The sequence below is a fragment of the Balaenoptera borealis genome, assembly GCF_965194805.1.
Source record: "Balaenoptera borealis genome assembly, chromosome: 2".
Classification (NCBI taxonomy): Eukaryota; Metazoa; Chordata; class Mammalia; order Artiodactyla; family Balaenopteridae; genus Balaenoptera; species Balaenoptera borealis.
The window spans coordinates 59,427,777-59,446,554 of NC_138867.1; the positions used below are offsets into that span (position 1 = coordinate 59,427,777).

Consider the following 18,778-nt stretch of genomic DNA (forward strand, 5'->3'; position numbering starts at 1 on the left):
TGAAAGCACATGCGTATGTTGTGATGTGGAGGTGGTGCGGGCAGGGTGCTCTGAGCGGCCTGGCAGCCGTACCTGGTATAATGGGAATCAAAGTATTGCCTGGTCTTTATGTTACTGTTGTTGTTGTTGTTTGGTATAGTTTCCTAAGCATAATCTATATTGTAAATATGTATCAGCTTCAGTGATGTTATAAAAACAGAAGGGAATTTAAGAAATAGATATTTTAATGAAAATCTGTGTACTTAGTTCATAAATATAATTGGAGTATCAGGTGTCATAACTCAGCTAGAAACTCCTGCACTTGCCTTGAAACGCTTATTGAACTTAAATAATTGTTGCTAATTAAAAAAAAAACCCTTTCAAATTTGGGCTTATGATAACTATTTGGTGGGGAGCAGGGGAGAAACTTGGATATTATCAAACAGTAATGTCTATTTTGTATTTCAATTTATTTTGGCAATAGTCTTGTAATGAGTTTACATTTTAAATTTGTATGGAAAAACCCAGCCATATATATATATATTTTTTTTTTTTTTTTTTTTTTTTCTAACTACAGACACTTGAGAATGGAAGCAATTTTACAGAATTCGGAATGTTTGATCAAGGCTTTGGTGTCTGCTTAAGTTAAGCGCGAACTGATTCTAATGTTTCTGTTGTTGGCGGACAGCTCTCCAGTCCAGGACTAAAGACTCCATAACTTGAATTACGTCCACGGCCACCAGTCTGGCTAAAACCAAACTAGGGAAGGCAAACAGTAGTTCCTTATCTTGCCTTAGTGGCATTAAAGAATACTGTTGTGAATACATTGAGTACATGCTTGTTTTTATTCTTGGGCACAGGATCATTTGAACAGCTTAGTACTTAAAAAATAAAATCCTTTGTTGCCACAATTGAATATCATTAAGTTTATGGAGCATTTAAAGTCGCATAGCGCTTAAAAGATACTAATCAAATGAATCACCACCTCATGTGTTGTTTTGACAGGAAATGTATCACGTCTCAATAATTTCCTTAAAATATTTTCCTGCCAGGTGCCTGTTTTCTTCTGTTAACTTATTCCCATAGAATTCCAAATATGTGGTTGATTTCCCTACTGATACTTTCATAGTTTCTTTTCCTTTTTTTCCTTCTTTAGAGTAGCTGCTGCACTTTTGTTTGTATTGAATTTAAGGCTTATTACAAGGAAGAGGGAACGAGTAGCTTTTTTGAAGACTGATGTCCAGCCAGGATGACTCTGTCTGGTGAGCAGATCTGCTTGTCTCCAGCGTGTAAAATTTAGCTAAGTAGGTGTTAAGACGTGTCTGTTGACAGACCTGACCTAAGGCCAGACGTGCATGAAATATTGTTCAGTCATCTATGGAGAGATTAGAGGGAGTTTTTATTTTCTGTGTACATATGCAGTTGAACACAATTTTTTACAATGACCTTGAGTTACCTTGAAATAAAACAGGGAAATAAAATATTGGGCTCTGTTATAAGCAAGGTGCTATACAAAGCAATATGAGAGATGTGGAAAGTTTGCTGCAGCCCCTGATGAGAGGTATGTCATGCAGGCTCTCCTTACAGGGCAGCGTGTGCAGCAGCTCTAGGGGAGGTATGGGCTTAGTGCTCTGAGATGCTCAGTGCTGGGGCCTCTGGCAGGGAGGAAGAGCCAAGGAAACACCCTTCCTTGACCTGTAGCATCTTCCGGTGGAAGTAGGTGCAGAAATCTCCTTTTTCTGCATTAAGAAATTACATGGATGTTTGCAAAGAAGAATTTTTAAGTCAGTAACTTGTGCAGCTGTTGAACATTCATGTGTTTACCTTTGGATATTTGAGTCAGTATATTCCTGATTAGTAAAAATGTGTATGTATCAATAAAATCATAACTAAACTTACATGCATTCTGTCACATAATAAAAACACTTTTATAAATTGTATTTTTATCAGTGAGATACCAGACACAGCATTTTATTTTATAGTCTGCCTTATTTTTTGTGTGGTTTTGTGATTTACTGCTTGCTTTCTTTGGTAGGATAAGTTTATGGTTTAAATCCTTTATTTTTCTTTCTTGGATACAGAATTATTGCATTTTTTTTTAACATCTTTATTGGAGTATAATTGCTTTACAATGGTGTGTTAGTTTCTGATTTATAACAAAGTGAATCAGCTATACATATACATATATCCCCATATCTCCTCCCTCTTGCGTCTCCCTCCCACCCTCCCTATCCCACCCCTCTAGGTGGTCACAAAGCACTGAGCTGATCTCCCTGTGCTATGTGGCTGCTTCCCACTAGCTATCTATTTTACATTTGGTAGTGTATATAAGTCCATAAGAATTATTGCATTTTAAGTATAAGTATACAGTAGGTAACTTCTTATAAGTAAAAAGACAGTGGTTTCTTCCACCAGAAGTCTTCCCTTTCTTGTGATGTGGGATTACATGGGATAGTGAGTCTTAATGTCACTAGACATTAAAAGCATGTAAGTTTATAGTGTATCCCATGTAACTTAGAAGACTGTGAGTAGATTTGGAGAAGGCACGCCTGTCGTGATTATCACTTATGCAATCACAGACAGACCTTATGACACATTAGTATAAGTTTTTTTTTTTTTAATTAATTAATTAATTTATATTTATTTTTGGCTGTGTTGGGTCTTCGTTTCTGTGTGTGGGCTTTCTCCAGCTGCGGCGAGCGGGGGCCACTTTTCATCACGGTGTTCGGGCCTCTCACCGTTGCGACCTCTCCCGTTGCAGAGCACAGGCTCCAGACGCGCAGGCTCAGTAGTTGTGGCTCACGGGCTTAGTCGCCCCGCGGCATGTGGGATCTTCCCAGACCAGGGCTCGAACCCATGTCCCCTGCATTGGCAGGCAGATTCTTAACCACTGTACCACCAGGGAAGCCCTAGTATAAGCTTTTAACTATGATAAGGAAGTTAGTTTTTCACATTTGTACTCTTTTACTTAGGAATGACAAATTTGTATAGAAAAAGAATAACATTTATTGGTAAACCAATCTGTTTCAGAAATGTTAACAATAAATGTCCCATTTTTGTCATGCATTGATACAAGTGTCAAAACCACTATATGATTAAGGTGAGATGCACATATGGTGAATAGCAGTCTTGAAAATGGCAAGTCTTGGACACTAGTACTACGGTATGCAAGGTGACAGGAGCGGGTGAGGTGGGCCTGGGCTCCTGCCCCTCATCTCAGCTCTTCCTTGCATTCTTTTCTGCATTCGTCTTTAAGGGATCAGGCAGGCACCTAGCCACAAGCCCATAAGCAAGACTCATATCCCTGTCCTCAGTTTCCTCATCTTTTGCTTTCTGTGACTCTCTGAGCAATATATAAACAGTTACATGTACAATATGAAAATCCCCTAAGAAAGTTAAGCAGCCTTATTAAGTATATTTTACATGCCTTGTGTCAGAATGCCACTCACCCATCAGTTTGAAAGAGTTTTGATATTTATAGTGCCAAAGAGGTCAAAGCAGAACTTTCTTCTGCACTACTAACATTAGAAAAAAGTTTTAAGAAACTGTTCTGTCAGCCAGTTAAGAATTTATTAACAGGCCACTTTTGCATAAAATGCAGGTGTTCTCACTTAGTCTGAAAATTAAACTTGAGATTGGGAGTGCAAACCTAGTTGAACTTTAGTAGAGTGTTTTGCACTTCTAGGTTCCCCCTCTGTGAATGGGGATGATACCAGCCCTCTAGATAAAGCTGAGGAGTTTGCCAATCAGATGAAATTATAGATGGAAATACTTGGCAAGTTTAAATAACATATAAATACAAAACCTAAAGAATGACAGTTCTGTTTGTGAAAAATTATTTATGGCATAACTCTGTGAATATACACGTGGAAAAGCAGTGAATGTGATCAACTGGTACGATACCAGTCCTGGGTCTTTTTGTCTGCATTCAGTGACATGGGAGGAAGATGTGGAGACAACTCAAAGTAGGGGAGGAAAGTTTCAAAGAGGCCTGTTGTGTAAGAAAAGGGGCTGATGAGTGGCATGTTCTAGCAGGAATCCCTGCTTCTGTACTAGAGGTTGCAAAAAGTAAAACACAATCAAAACCCCCTCAAAACCCAGTGTTTTTCTTCTCTTCTGTTGTTTAGCCAGAGTATAAAGCCACTTGAGCAGAAGTGTTAGTGAGGCATTTCATGAGACCACAATCCCCCTTTCAGAAAAGATATATTGCCACCAAGAGAGGTTTTGTGAGTACTTCTCTCATATGTTGGTGGGAGTATGTACACTTAAATGATTTGTAAATGTTTGCCTTACTCTTTCATTAGCCCCAAGCATTAGTCTCTTCTAGTCCTTCAAAGCCAATGATGAAAAGACCCTTCACTCTTGGGTTGGTGGTCATAATAAAAAGGCAACCACAGGGTCAAGAATGTTTTTTTGCTCATCTCATCTGGCTTTGGAGTCATTCAATTGTAAAATTGTGTTACTGTTGTCAATTGAGTCTCCATACTAGAAATGATTTGGGCTAAGTATACATTGGTTATCCCAGAGTCTTGAGTTGGGTCACCTCCCTGGGAATGAACTGGCTGTTTAACACAGTTGGGAAAAAAACCAAAAAACCTCATTTCTGGATCTTGGGGTGGGGGTGGGAGATAGGGTACATAGTGTTCCTGCTGCAAAACATGAACTAATTAATAATAATTAGCTAAGCATGTGATTGTCCTAGGCCATAGATAGAACCACTGTGTTTTTTGTCTTCGTACAGTTGGAGGAATGAAGCTTATGAGGTTTATCCAACCATCCATGCGGCCCCTGTAGCATTTGAGGGCCCTGTTACAGGGAGAATGGGGTGAGATTTTCATCAGCTATAGAAAGACCTCTTTGTGTCATTTGGTTTGGAGTTCCATAATGAAGGTGATGATAACCATTTGTTAATTGCTTTCCCTTTGCTCGGCACTCTGCTTGGAGCCTTGTGCCTCTTATCTTTATCTCCTACAACAACCTCTTCTGTTTTACAGATAAGGAAACTAAGGAGATATGGGAGGTTAAACAACCTGCTCTAGGTCCAGCAGTTTGTTTATTGATCCTTCCTAGTCTGTGGGACTCCTTTCTCTCTTTACTTTCCCGTGGTGTCTCTCAGGAGGCTTAGAGGGGAAAGCCAGCTCGTCCACATGTAAAAGAGACCAGGAGAGCTTATACTCTATTCAACTGATCCAAAACAATGTTCACTCCCTCTGCATTTTCAGATTTGTCTTCATAGTGAAACTAAGTATCTCATCTTTGCCATTTGTCACAATTCAGGTAAGACACTTGTCAGTGGTAGAGGATCTGATTTATATACCTTGTCATCTTAAATCTTTGCAGGATGAAAAACAGAAGTTAAAAATTGTTTTTCCATGGAATCTAATATGCTATCTGGTGGGTCAGTTATGACCTCTAAGTTCATGGCTGTTTCTTAGGGAGAAGGCTGCAGACTAGGCACAATATCCTAGACCCAGAGTTCTGACCTCTCAGTACCTGTGGTTTGTTCCCAGAATTTTTATGCATTCCAGCAGCCTGTTGGCATTTTAAATGTGTTTCATTTTGAACTTGAAGTTGACTTCTGATTTCATCACTCCCAAGGATTTATCTGTTTGCTTTTGTTCCACTCGCTACCACTCTGCACTTGTTCCTTGTTGGCCTTGATTCTGTCCCCTTGGCCCTTTTCGGTTTCAGTGGCATCTCGAGGATGGGCAGTGGTCATCCCCGCCCCCCTCTGCTGCTGCCCGGCCAGGATGCTGACAATAAAGGAGTAGTTTTTCTGCAGAAATTGACTTTAGTCAGTCTGGTTTTGCTATCACCATGCACTAGCAGTTATGAACAATATCTGTTAATGTTACTTCTTGCCCACAGAATCCTTCTGTTGGTCTAAGCTCTAAATAATTCCTGCGGTCACTGTGGCATTTTAATAATATCTGTGAAGGCTTCAAATTAACACATTTAATGACTTAAATGTGTTACAACCTAATAAACGTTGTATAAGTTATTATACAACTTAATAAACGTTGTATTCAACATGGAGTTGAACTTGGACAACTCCCAGTTATATACTTGGTCCCCAGCACATAGTATACAAGTTGGTTCTGAGAGTAAAATCAAAGATTTGGCATTGTTCAAGCTTGCTTTGGGTTCAGTTTGTGTATCCGATCTCTGTAGTACTATTTAACAGTACATTTAAACAGTCGATTTGAAATCAACAATGATAGGAGAGGGATGGTAAAAAAACAAACAAAACTGGGGTTACTTTAATTCTGTCACTCTGTGTGACCCCTTGGAGTTCTTTATTTATTTATTTATTTATTTTTATTTTTGGCTGTGTTGGGTCTTCGTTTCTGTGCGAGGGCTTTCTCTAGTTGCGGCAAGCGGGGGCCGCTCTTCATTGCGGTGCACGGGCCTCTCACTATCGCGGCCTCTCTTGTTGCGGAGCACAGGCTCCAGACGCGCAGGCTCAGTAGTTGTGGCTCACGGGCCTAGTTGCTCCGCGGCATGTGGGATCTTCCCAGACCAGGGCTCGAACCCGTGTCCCCTGCATTGGCAGGCAGATTCTCAACCACTGCGCCACCAGGGAAGCCCCCCTCTGGAGTTCTTGTGTTTAAAATGTAAAGCAGTGAAGCAGAGTGAGTGTTGAGTCTTAATGTTGTTTCATAAGTGAATATTTTATCTTTGACATATTTTATTTTATTGAATTTGAATATCTTCCAAGTTGAAATTTGTTTCAGAACTAAAAGACAAATGAAGAAAAGTTGTATGACTGGCACAGTTTAGTAGCTGTTTTCATTGTATCTTTGGAAGACATTTAAGCGTTTTATTGACATTTGCATTATTTTTTTTTTACTGGCATGATTATATATTTGTAGTTCAATAAGATAATTATTTTCAGTGCATTTCCTGCCATTATTATGCCTTAAAAAAACTATTACTGAAAATTTTGTCATGTAGAGGAGGGAGATATATATATATATTTTTTCTGCACTGCGCAGCATGTGGGATCTTAGTTCCCCGACCAGGGATCAAACCCAGGCCCCCTGAAGTGGAAGCACGGAGTCCAAACCACTGGACTGCCAGGGAAGTCTCAAGGAGGGGGATATGAAATGACCTGCTTTAGGTATCAAATTCACTAGGAATGCCACTGCTAGGATCACCCTAAATGTTGTTCTTGTATCTTCCCATTATGCATTATCTGCTAAGTTAGTGGGAATCGAGGTTATAGAGAAGCATTTAACTAGCAGACCCTGAGTTAACTTTTGTGGGATTCTTCCTGTGATCTCCACTGTGTGCCCTATGGTTCAGGCCTCTTTTCTCTAGATTACTATAACGGTTTCCTAATTATAATCCCTGTTTCCAGGCTCCCTTTACCTGTCTGCATCCTCCTACCTCCCACTTCACACACCCGTCCTCCACTGCTCTCAGGGTGAAGTTGCTAAAGTACAAACCTGGGCATGTCAGTTTTCTGCTCGGAATCCTTCACTAGTGCCTCATAATTTTCACGACCCTTCGTGGTCTGGCTCCCGTATTCCTCTCTGGCCTTCCCTCCTGCCACACAGGTCTCAGGCAGCTCCCTGAACACACCTTGGTTTTCTGCCTTTGCATTTCTCCCTCTGCTCACCACTCCCTTTTCTCTGCACTCCTCTGCTCCCTGCAAAAACCTGGCCGCCTGCTGTTCTTCTTGGAGTCTGGGTCAGTTTCCCCTGTCCTGCGTGCTCTGTAAGGACCTGCATGTACTCTGTCAGAGCACTTACTGCTTGCTGCCTGTCGTCATCGCTGGTGTACGTGTTGTCTTTAACTTCCCCTACTAGATCGTAGGCTCCCTCCCGGCACCTAGCTCCGTGTCTGGTGCAAACTGGGTGCTCGCAATAAATACTGCAGGAGTGGATAGACCGACCGCCACAGAATCCAGCCAGCTGAGTTACAGTGTATGCGACAGGGTCTGTGATCTGGCCAGCATTTTCTAGCTTTGAGACCCCAATCTAGCTGGTCATTAGAACTACCTGGGGTCGAGGGTGGGGGAGCTTGAAATACAATTTCCTGGGCACTGAGACTGCTGGAATTAGAATCTCTGGCAGGTGGCACCTGGGAATCTGTATTAAACTCCACTGGTATAGATTATTTTTTGCCTGGGAAACTTTTTATGAAAATCAAGATTAATTATTACTGTTGCTCTCTTTCCATCCATTAGCTTGCCACTGCATCCAAGAAAGAACTTTTAGTAGTCTTGCAGAGTTTCTTCTGTATAAGAAGATAAAATTTGCATATCCTTCTACAGTTTATAGAGGGCTCCTATTAACGTCTCACATAATCCTCAACAATTCTGGGAGGTAAGAAGGTGGGTCAGATTTTCATTGTAAAGATGAGGAAACTAGAGCTCAGAGATGTTAAGCAACTTGCTCAGGGTCATGTTTTTTTTTTTTAAAGATATTTATGTAACTAGGTTGTTAGGGTTCCCAATCACGCTAGCATTTTCAAAATTCAGAAGTGATGGGATTTCTTCTCAGGTTGTTTCCTAAAAAATAGGCAAAGTGAATACACAAGTTCTGCAAAAATAGCAGATCCTGTGGTCTAGAGTCTTGAAAAGTAACTACTCACTATGAAATTTTAATCTCATTTTGATTAATTTTAGTTTTATAAAACTTAAAATGGAATTGCAGTATCTTTATGTGTGATCCTTCCTTAGGAAACATGGTAATGAATTTGAGAAGATGAAGTATTCTAAGTCATTTGGGATATGCTTTTATTACTGATAAAATTTAATGTAGAGGTTAAGAGAGCCAATTTGGGCAAAAGTTTTGCTTTAAGTTTTTATAATAGTTTCTACTCCTTTTTGTTTGCCATTTCCTCCTAAAAAGTCTTGTGCACGTTTGTTTCTCTACTTTTTTTTCTGAGAAGAGCCTGGAGAGTCTCAGCAGTGTTTTACATTCCTGTGATTTTGATTAACTTTTACCTCCCTTTTCCCTTCCTCTCCTTCCTCCTGGTGTTTACCACCCCCTGTTGGGCCACTGATGTCTGTGGACACTGGGTGTCTACATAAGTACCCCCCTGGCATCTGCATCTTGTGTCTGGTACAATATTTAAGCTCTAGGCAAGGGACAGCTGTTAATGACGTGCTTTGGCACAAATGGCGACATCTCCGTGTGTCTGAAACTGAGCCTGTCACCTCCTACTCCACCCCAAATGGCTCCTCCTCCTACCTTAGTTGTTGGTCCCCTCCTTTAGCCCAGAAGTCTGAGAGTCTGTTTTACTTCTCCCTCTTCTTTGCCCCCTAGGGTGACTGGACCTTTTGAACAGGCTTAATTCTGTCCCATCTTTTCCACACTGCTACTGCTGCAGGTCAGACCCTGATCACACCTTATCTGGGATAGTCCTTCACTTCCTGCCTTTGATTTGGCCTCCTGAACATCCACTTTATGCACTGGCACCGGAAAGATTGTTCCCTCCTGAGGTAGAATCTTCAGTAGTTCTGCATTCCTATGTGCAAAAGTTCCAGGTTGTCAACCTACCATTCACGGCTTTCAGGCATTTGACCAGCCTTTGCAGCCTCATCCTTTTTTTGTGCATGGTGTCAGGGAGTGTTCTAATTTCATACTTTTACATGTATCTGTCCAATTTTCCCAGCACCACTTATTGAAGAGGCTGTCTTTTCTCCACTGTATATGCTTGCCTCCTTTATCAAAGATAAGGTGATGCAGCCTCATCCTTGAGTGCTACCTCTCCCTCTTCCAGAGCTCCGTGTCTCCAAGCTTGTGCTCCTGTTTGAAAGCTCACTGGACACATGCCACTGACCCTTGCCTCTCTGCCTTGGCTCTGTCATCTCCTGTGCCCCAAACACCCTTCTTTTTGCACCTGGCCCTCATGACCAATATACCTCTCTCCTTTGCCTGGCTAACTGACACTCTTGAAGATGTCTTTAAAGGTATGATCTCCTTTAGGAAGCCTTTTACACCCTCCTCTGTTAGCTAGAATATAGTTGAGGTGACTTTAGAGAGACTTAAACAAGGCAGGAATTTCTCTTACGTATATAAAAGTCTAACTGGAGAGTCGGGTGGCTCCCTCTGTGAGGTTATCCAAGGACCGTGTTCCTTCTTTCATGTTGCTCCCCCATCCATAGGGCGTTATCTTTATTGGCATGAGTGCAGTTGGCTCATCTCCACATACCTGCATCCAACCGGTAAGAAGCGGGAAAGAGGGTGTGGAGGCCCCACTCCTTCCTCTGAAGGGCCTGACTCAGACCCTGTATACAGGACTCCTGTTTACATCTTGCTAACCAAAACTTCATCGTATGCCCACGTTGAACTTCAGGGGAGGCTGGGTAATAGAGTCCTTAGCTCAGCACTGTCAAAGATAATGGGAGCTGCATATGTAACTTAAAATTTTCTAATAACCCTATTGAAAAATAGAAAACAAGTGAAATTAACCCAGTATATTTAACCCAATATATTTAAAATATCATTTCAACATGTAGGATTAGCCACATTTCAAGTGTTTAATAGCCATGTGTGGTAGTGGCTACCATTTTGGGCCATGTAGCTTTAGCTGGTTGGCCATGTGCACAGCTGAAATCGAAGGATCCTACTACTAAAATGAAGGGGAGAATGGATATCTGGGGTCATCTGGCAATCTGTCATATCTTTTCCAACCAGTTTCTGCTCTTCTAATTTGATCCTACTACTTGGTATTACCTGTGCCACAATGGGCATATAATCTGTTTTAGTCTGTCATTCTCATTGGATTGAGCATTTTAAGGGCAAAGATTGAGTCATCTTTTCTCTAGATCTTAGTACAATATTTGGCACATTTTAATTACCCAATAAGTGTTAGTTAAGTGAACTAATAAAGTGATTGGGAATTTCATTAAATTTTTCAGTTGTCTTTATTATTATCCTCATTCTTATGGATATTCTTCTTTCTTGTGCATCAAAAGTTATATTGTCCTCAGGGGGGTGAATTTATCTTGATTTTGTTTGACAAATTTGCTGTGAACTCACATCCAGAGGTGCTTTAGTTTGACATCCACATGCTGATATAATGGCAGGTTCTCTGGTTCCATGAATAATGTTTTAGAAAATTATGTCCAGAAAATGCCTATTTTCCCTGCAATAGTGAATCTTGCTTTGGTTGAGGGTGCCTCTGCACTGTTAACTGGATGGAGCTGTTTGCATGGAACTCCTTACATTGAGAGTTCCTTTTCAGTGCTTGGGGAAATAGACCATTTCCAGGAAATACTATTAAAAATCTACTGCTGCTAGAATACAGAGGCAGAGGATGATATTTTACATGTGAAGCACAGTATTACCAGAAGTAAGTCAGTAAAACTTACCAGCGATTCCTAGAATTTTAAATGAAACATGAATGCAGCTTCTCATTAAATGACGTAGGGGACTGATTGTTCCCTAAACAAGTTCAATTCTAGATCTGACAGGCTGTTCTTCTCTTGTACAGGCCTGCCTTGCATCCCTCAGAGTCAGGTGGCTGTAGGAATGCCTTTCCTGGGCTAGCCCTCGATGTGAGGGCCCTTCTCCCTGGAGAACGGAGGGTAGGAGCAAGGGTAAATGCATAGGACTGCATCTTCCCCTCCCACTTCTCATCAACACCACCCCTCACCCCTCACCCCATCTTTCAATGCCCCCTGCAAACAGAAGCTTCTCCCCGTCTCAGGAGTGGCTCTTGGGTTGAATTTTACAGGTTAGTCATCCTCTGGGGGAGAATCTCATTTCAATCAGGCTGTAGCATCCTTCAGGGAAGTAATATTTGTAGCAGTAATAATCACTGCCACCACGACCACGATAATGGCATCATAGTGCGTGCATGTGCCAGGCTGCTAAGGGCTTTATGTGTGTTACTCACTTCTTACAACAATCGTATGAAATAGGCATTGTTAGGGTCCCCATTTTATAGATGAGGAAACAGAGGCTTAGACTAAGTGACTTGCCTGGGGTCACAGGCTAATAAGTTGCTAAACTGGATTGACACCCATATCTGAATCTAAATCTTGGGCTTTTAACCATTATATGGTCCTGCCTCCGAAATATCACTTATGTAGCTTTTTTCCTATTTGGTATGTTCTTGGTGGTGGTGGGGCTGGAGAGGGAGAGGGGCCCAGGGGCGCCTGACCCAGAATTGAAGGGGTTGAGGAGGGTTTGGATGAGGCTTTTTAGAACCAAGGATGATTTTGTTGGTAGAGCAAGGAAGAGCCAGAAATATCAGACTCCCACTCTGAGTGTTGGGAGAGGTTTCATTGCCACCCAGTTTATGATTAAGGAGCTGTCGCTGTAAAGCAGTTCAGCCCCCTTGTTTTCTTGATCAGGAAACTGGAGCTCAGAGACTTGAAATTATCAATGCTTGCCCCTGGGGACGTGCTCCTAGTGAGTAAAATAAAGCCAGGGCAGCATACTTGAACCCGCTCTTCTCAGTGAATTTAATGTATATTTTGTAACCAACTCTTATTTGTTATTTCTGTTGGATGTTTCTATTTGTTACCCGTAGAAAAAGTACCTGGAAAATATCAGAAGAGAATGTGTGCTTGCTTGAGGAATAATAGCAGGGTAATGGAGAAACTGGGACAGAAATTCGTTTCTCAGGGGCGCCATGTCTAACACAGTGGGTGGTGGCAGGGAAGGGGGCTGTGGGTCAGCCCCTTGCATCCCCCCTGCAGTAAAGGGAAGGGGACCCAGACTGCGGATGCTGGGCCCTGCTGCAGCCCTCAGACTGCAGCCCTGTTTCTCACGTAAGTTGGGAGAGTCCTGGCTTCCACGGCTCCATGAATGTGGAGGAGGGAGAAGGGTCTAATCCCACAACCAGGGTTATAGCAGGAGGAAGTATGTTTTTGGAATTCTAAATGCGAACTCTGATTGTCCTGTGGAAACATGGGTAAACATGATGCTTAGGACAATACTCACGGGTTAGGGACTTCCCTGATGGCGCAGTGGTTAAGAATCTACCTGCCAATGCAGGAGACACAGGTTCGAGCCCTGGTCCGGGAAGATCCCACATGCCGCGGAGCAACTAAGCCCGTGTGCCACAACTACTGACCCTGCCCTCTAGAGCCCACAAGCCACAACTACTGAGCCCATGAGCCACAACTACTGAAGCCTGCACGCCTAGAGCCCGTGCTCCGCAACAAGAGAGGCCACCGCAATGAGAAGCCTGCGCACCACAACGAAGAGTAGCCCCCGCTCACCCGCACAGGGCAACAAAGACCCAACGCAGCCAAAAATAAATAAATTTATGAAAAAAAAATACTCACGGGTTAGTATTTGAGGTAAAAAGGCTCTTGTGGGCTGGTCTGGATATTTAACCCCCATGGCATGTAGCAGCTGCAAATAACCCATTTACAGGTGTTGGAATCTGGCCCATTCATAACCTGAGAGATGTGTCCTAATTGAAATTACCTGTATATGTAGGTTTCTCATCTATCCAAATGAAAAGCTTGTCTGTATACAGGTTACTTGATAATTAATGCATAGAGGAGTTATTAGACACTCTGAAACTCTACATCTCACGGAGACCAAAATACTTTTGAAAGACAAATGCTACAATTAGGTCTAATACATTTAGGAGAGTTATAGTGAGAGCATGAATGAGGTAAGATTTCCCAGGAACTCAGCCCTGGCCTGATCATACACATGGGGCTTTGACAGTTTGCTGAGTTTGGTTGGGCCTGAGAGGGGGATGGAAAATGCTCTTGGTGTTATGGTCCAGGTAATGAGATCAGGACGAGATATACATGGCTCTAATTCCCAGCTCTACCTTTTTTTTTTTTTTTTTAAGCTGGTGACTTTGGGCCCTCCGTCCGTTTTCTCATCCATGAAATGACAGTAACAACACTTTACGGACAATGGTGCAGAATAAATGATTAACATATGTTAAGAGGCAACTCCAGCTTTTCACTATAGTAAGAATGGAGGGAAAGCAGTTGTACTAGGAAGAGGGGGCTTGTCTTGAAGCCAAACACAGTTTTAGTTAGGTTGTGTTATTTGGGGGAAGCTGGTGGAGATCATGGGGGATGTGGAAGGCCTCACCCAGGCTGCCCTTGTCGTGGTCATTGTGTGAAGTGCTTGAGGTGGGGCCTGGTGGACAGTGAACCTCTGGTCGACCACAGCTTGTTTCACCGTAACGTAATTGGGATCGCATAGTACGTACACGGGGCATTCTTTATTTTTTACTTTTGATATTATTAATGTGTTTGTTAAATACCCTTCAAAAATTATCATTTTCAGTGACTGCATAAAATTAGTATACTATTCTCAATGTGAGACTTTTCGATTATTCCCAACATTTTGCTCATAATGCATTAAGTACATCTTTGTCAGAATCCATGGCTCGATTCCTACAAGGGAAGAGGCAGTTTTGTTTTAACCGTGGTTGTAGATTGAAAGTCAGCATTAGAATCTGCAACTTCCCTTGCTCCACTGCACTGGAGTCTGTCATTGACCTGTTGGTGTCTTGAGCCTCTAAGACCTGGGAACTTGCCCTGCTCACCTTGGTTTCATTAACATCAAGCACAGAGTAGGTGCTTGTTAAGAGTTTGTGGAAATGAACCAAGGATGAAAGTTTTGGTGCACAGAGAGGTGTGAGAACCTCCCGTCCATGTTCTCCTTCTATGTTGTTGTGCTATGTTGAACATTTTAGGGAATGGGGAATGGGCATAAAAATGACATGCTCTCTTCCCTCAAGAAGCTTGTTACCTAGTTGAAGAGAACACTAGCAGAGAGGAGAAATTAGGGAATTTAGTAAAATATCAACTGAGAGTCTGGTAGGGAGTTCAGAACTAGGAGAGAATCCTTATTGCTGGAGTAACCAGCGGTGTAATGGAGCAGGTAGAATAAGTTGGGTGTTAGGATTTATCCACTTAGGTCAACAGAGAGGGAGAAGGAAGGGTGCTTTAGGTAGGAGAGCCAGCGCAGGTGCGGGAGTGAGTGTGGACCATGAGAGGGACAGCGTGCAAATCTGCAAGAGCAGGAGGAAAGAGTATTTGAGAGCCAGGTAAGGTGGGACCACGTTAAGGAGAGTTGGAAATCAAACAGAATTTGAAAGAGGCCTAACAAGCATAAAGAGTCTTTGTAGGTTCACGAGTGACATGAGGAAAGCGGTTGAACTGGAATTTCAAAGTTGGTGTCAGAAATATGTCTCAGAGAAGGTCATTTATAAGTACACAAATACTTGGTGATGATAGTTTATGTATCTGGAGTTCGTAAAAGCTTCTGTGACTCTCCCTTAATCCTTGCATGTCCAGGAGTGGGCAGTGATTATTGTCTCCATTTTACAGATATGGAAATGGAGCTCCCAAGTGGTTGGTTGACCTCTCCCAGTCACACGGTTGGAAACGGCAGTTATAGGAACCCACATCTCCTCACTCCTGGCCCACTGGTTTTCCAGGGATGCCTCAGGGAGTGAGGGACATGCCTTCCAGAAACTGAGGTCTTTGTTGGGGGAACTGTTCCTTGGGAAGAAAGGGACGGCGTCAGTGTGTGGCTGAGTGTGCCAGGTGCTTTAGGTACCTTCAGTTTCATCACCCTAACAGTCTCGTAGCTGTTGTCATCGTTAGCTACGTTTTACAGTTAAGGAAGTCAAGGCTTGAATTAAGTAACGTGCCCAAAGTCACACATCTAGTTAGAGACAGATTGAGAACCCTAATCCAGGTTATGTGTCTCTTTTCTGCCTTGGTTCTTTCCACAGCCTGACACTTGGACACACTGCAGTTCCTTCTGTTTCCTGCTTTGCTCAGGAATGTGATGGGGTTGATTTTTTTGGGGGTGCTATATATACAAAACTAAATTATTTTGGAATGAGTTTAACTGAAGCAGGTGTCTTGGTTTAATATTATGTTGTATTTTGTGGAGGTGAGTGCATATATTAAGAGTAAATGTTAGGAATTTCAAAAAGCTAATTGGGAGAAACAGAGTTTTGCTCTCTTTCTGGCTTTTAGGGATTTATTCTTGTATTTCTTCTAAGCCACCCCTTAAGCTTCAGGATGGAGACTCAAATGGTAAAGTGCTGAGCGGAGCTCTGCTTGCATCTCTAGTCTCAGCTTTTGTCCCCTTGTCATCTTGCACGCAGCTCTAAAGAAGAGACTTCAGACCCTACATAGATCGACATGTTCTCTGTGCTCAGTGTACAGGCTGGAATGTGTCTCCTCTCCAGCCCCACATCCTTCCCTTTAGTCTACTTCACTTGCCTTCATCCTTCAAGACTCAGCATGCCCAGCTCCTGGACTGGGTTTGTTGTTCCTGCCCTGTGCTTACCCCGGTCAGGCACCTCTGCCCTGTTTTCCAAGAAGATAGCACAGGGGTGGAAGTGTACATACAGTGTTTGGGTGGGGGAGATGGGGATACGTAGTAGGCCACCCTCATAGAATGGCCAGCCTGTAATGGGAAGTTGTAGGAAATAGGCTGGAGAGTGCCTTAGCCGTAGTTCTTGGGTGATAACGGAAATAGACTTTGATGCCTAACTATGACCCTAACTGCCCCTATGGCATTCCCTTGCAGAAGCTCTCTACCCCACGTACCCATCCCTGGCTGCAACGAATTCCCGTTGGCTTCTGTAAGGACAATGGGATCCTACTTCCTGTCAAAGCTGTGCACAGTGGAGGGCTCCCCAGAGGGGGGATGCAGGTGCTAACTGGAAAAAGGGAAAGATGCCCGACAGCCAGAACACCACAAAGCCCCCTCTAGAGGAGAAAGGAAGTGTTGTCGGAGTCCCTGGGAGGGACGCTCACACACAGCGGCCTTGAATGGCAGGTGTGGAAGGGTGGCCTTTCCTCTCTCGGCAGTGGGGAGCCACCGAGAGGCTTAGAGTAGGTGACGGGGGCTGGACACCCAGAGCAATATTTGAAGAAGTGGAATCTTTTGGTTGCGGGCCTCACGGACTGGAGCGAGCTGGGGCCAAAAGTAGGGAAACCAGTTGGGAGATTAGGGTCCGTGTGCAGTAAACACGGAACTGGTAGTTTGGAATTTACCGTGAGTCATGAGCAGCTCAGGGATTAGAACGCGCTGACCTTGGGCGAGTCAGCCTTTCCCGCCTCAGGTGTCCACAGTGGGGGAATCGTGCCGGCCTGCTCGCGGAAACGTTGTTGGGATGAACTCATCAAGATCTTTGGTCTAGATCCAGGTGAATCATGGAGTCATTTGTAGCTTGTTGTTTCTGCCCTCTGCGTGTCGGATATTTTTCTAGCCACCACTTGCTCTTTTCTTTCTGAAATGAAAAGTTGAGGTGTGAGAAAACCTGATGGTCACAGTAATCTGAGCACATCATTGCTTGGTGGGGGAAAGGTTCCACCTCCAGGTCGTGCGTTCGTCTGGTTTTTGGCACAGTCTGAGCCAGGAATGAGACAACGTGAAAGGTTGTTTGAATACTGAAGTAAAAATCACAGCGGGCAGGGAAAACCGTCTACCTGGATTATCAGCAGAATCTGTACAGTGGCCTCTTCACTTCAGTGGTAACCGTGACCACTTGAGTGGACTTGGACAGCGTCTAGAAAATAAGGGAAAACGCCTTCAACAAAGCTCTTTTCATGGACGGCTCTTACGCTGTGCTCGATCCTACGGCTCTTAGACAAAAGCCCATATTTTCTTCCTGGGTCTTGTCATGTTTCCAGCAACAACTCAGAATATGGCCTCACAGGTCAACACATTTAACCACCACAGGGAGCTTTACTAGAACTACAGCTTTTTGTTGGTTTGTAATGATTCTTAACCTGTTTAATATTGCATTTTTATCTTGTTGCTAGAAATCCTAACACTGGAGTTGAACTTCACAAAGAGCTTTCAGACATTATCTCATTTTGTCTCTTCAGGCTGGTGCAGGATAACTTCTGATATCTTAGTCTGATTTTCAGTGGGGTTTGTAAGAAAAGAGTTAAGATTGCTCTGTCTGAACCTCAAAAATTTACAAATAGAGTTTCATTGTCCTTTTATTTGAGTAGCTCATAGTGTTTTATACACATTAATTCATTAATGCTCACAAAAGCCCTGTGTGTAGGCAGTGGAAAATATTTTCCCTGCTGCAGTATTTACACACTGAGAAACCAAGTCAGGAGGCAGAGGCAGGGCGGGGCCCATGGAGGGGAGCCAGGGCTGACTCGAGAGGCCCGGTTCTTAGTCTCGTCCTCTTCCTTGTCCATTAGAAAACCCGAACACATTTTCCTTTGGAAAATGATCGTGGTTTCCAAGGAAAATAACCCTGTAGACCACACTCTATCTGGAGAACAGAACTGTAAGAGGGGAGTTTGGGGGAGATTTTATCATAAAATGGTGGATGTGGTTTCATTTGCTTGTATCGTTGGCATGTATTTTGGCTACAGCTGGAACCCAGACAGTCAACATGGTGGTGTGTTTTTGTGTCTAAAACCACTCTTTGGATGTACTCATCTCATTCCTTTGATGCCTTTCCAAGTGTTAGAAAAGGAAGATGCCATTTCCAGCTTAGGCTGTGCCATAGGTGGCAGAAAAGGCTTTCATGTTCCCTTTTTAGATTTCCACATCCTCAAGGACAGGGAACCGTCCCTACTCTTCCTCCTTTTAATCTCTTATCTTCCCACTAGTGCTTTGATGAGAATAAATCAGTAAAAGGACTTGGTGGGCAGAATAAACTGCAGACTGTGTATCTCAGTGCCTGTGTGACAGCTCTCCACGTGTGGGCATCTCAAACTTATGCCCAAAACTGAATCCCTGGTTTCCTTTCCCAAACCTGCACCACCTATGCCACTCCCCATCTCCGTTAATGGCAATTCCATCCTTAGCTCAGTCTTCAAATTTTGGAGACACCCTCTTTCTCTCACATCCCACTTCCGATT

General features: G+C 43.1%; 1 protein-coding gene across 11 annotated transcripts in view; it reads left to right on the forward strand.

The window, feature by feature from the left end:
* The window catches only part of ARHGEF28 (Rho guanine nucleotide exchange factor 28), a 313,009-nt gene that overhangs the window by 18,106 nt on the left and 276,125 nt on the right, over positions 1-18,778 (forward strand). The window contains exon 1 of one of the 11 annotated variants that reach the window (XM_082374859.1): positions 1,172-1,241. The exons of 8 other annotated variants lie outside the window; for them this stretch is intronic. In XM_082374859.1, the coding sequence (XP_082230985.1) occupies positions 1,229-1,241 (13 nt within the window). In that variant the 5' untranslated portion in view covers positions 1,172-1,228. Of the gene's footprint in view, positions 1-1,171; positions 1,242-18,778 lie in introns of those variants that run through there. 2 more of the 11 variants (XM_082374848.1, XM_082374850.1) reach the window with 2 other exon arrangements.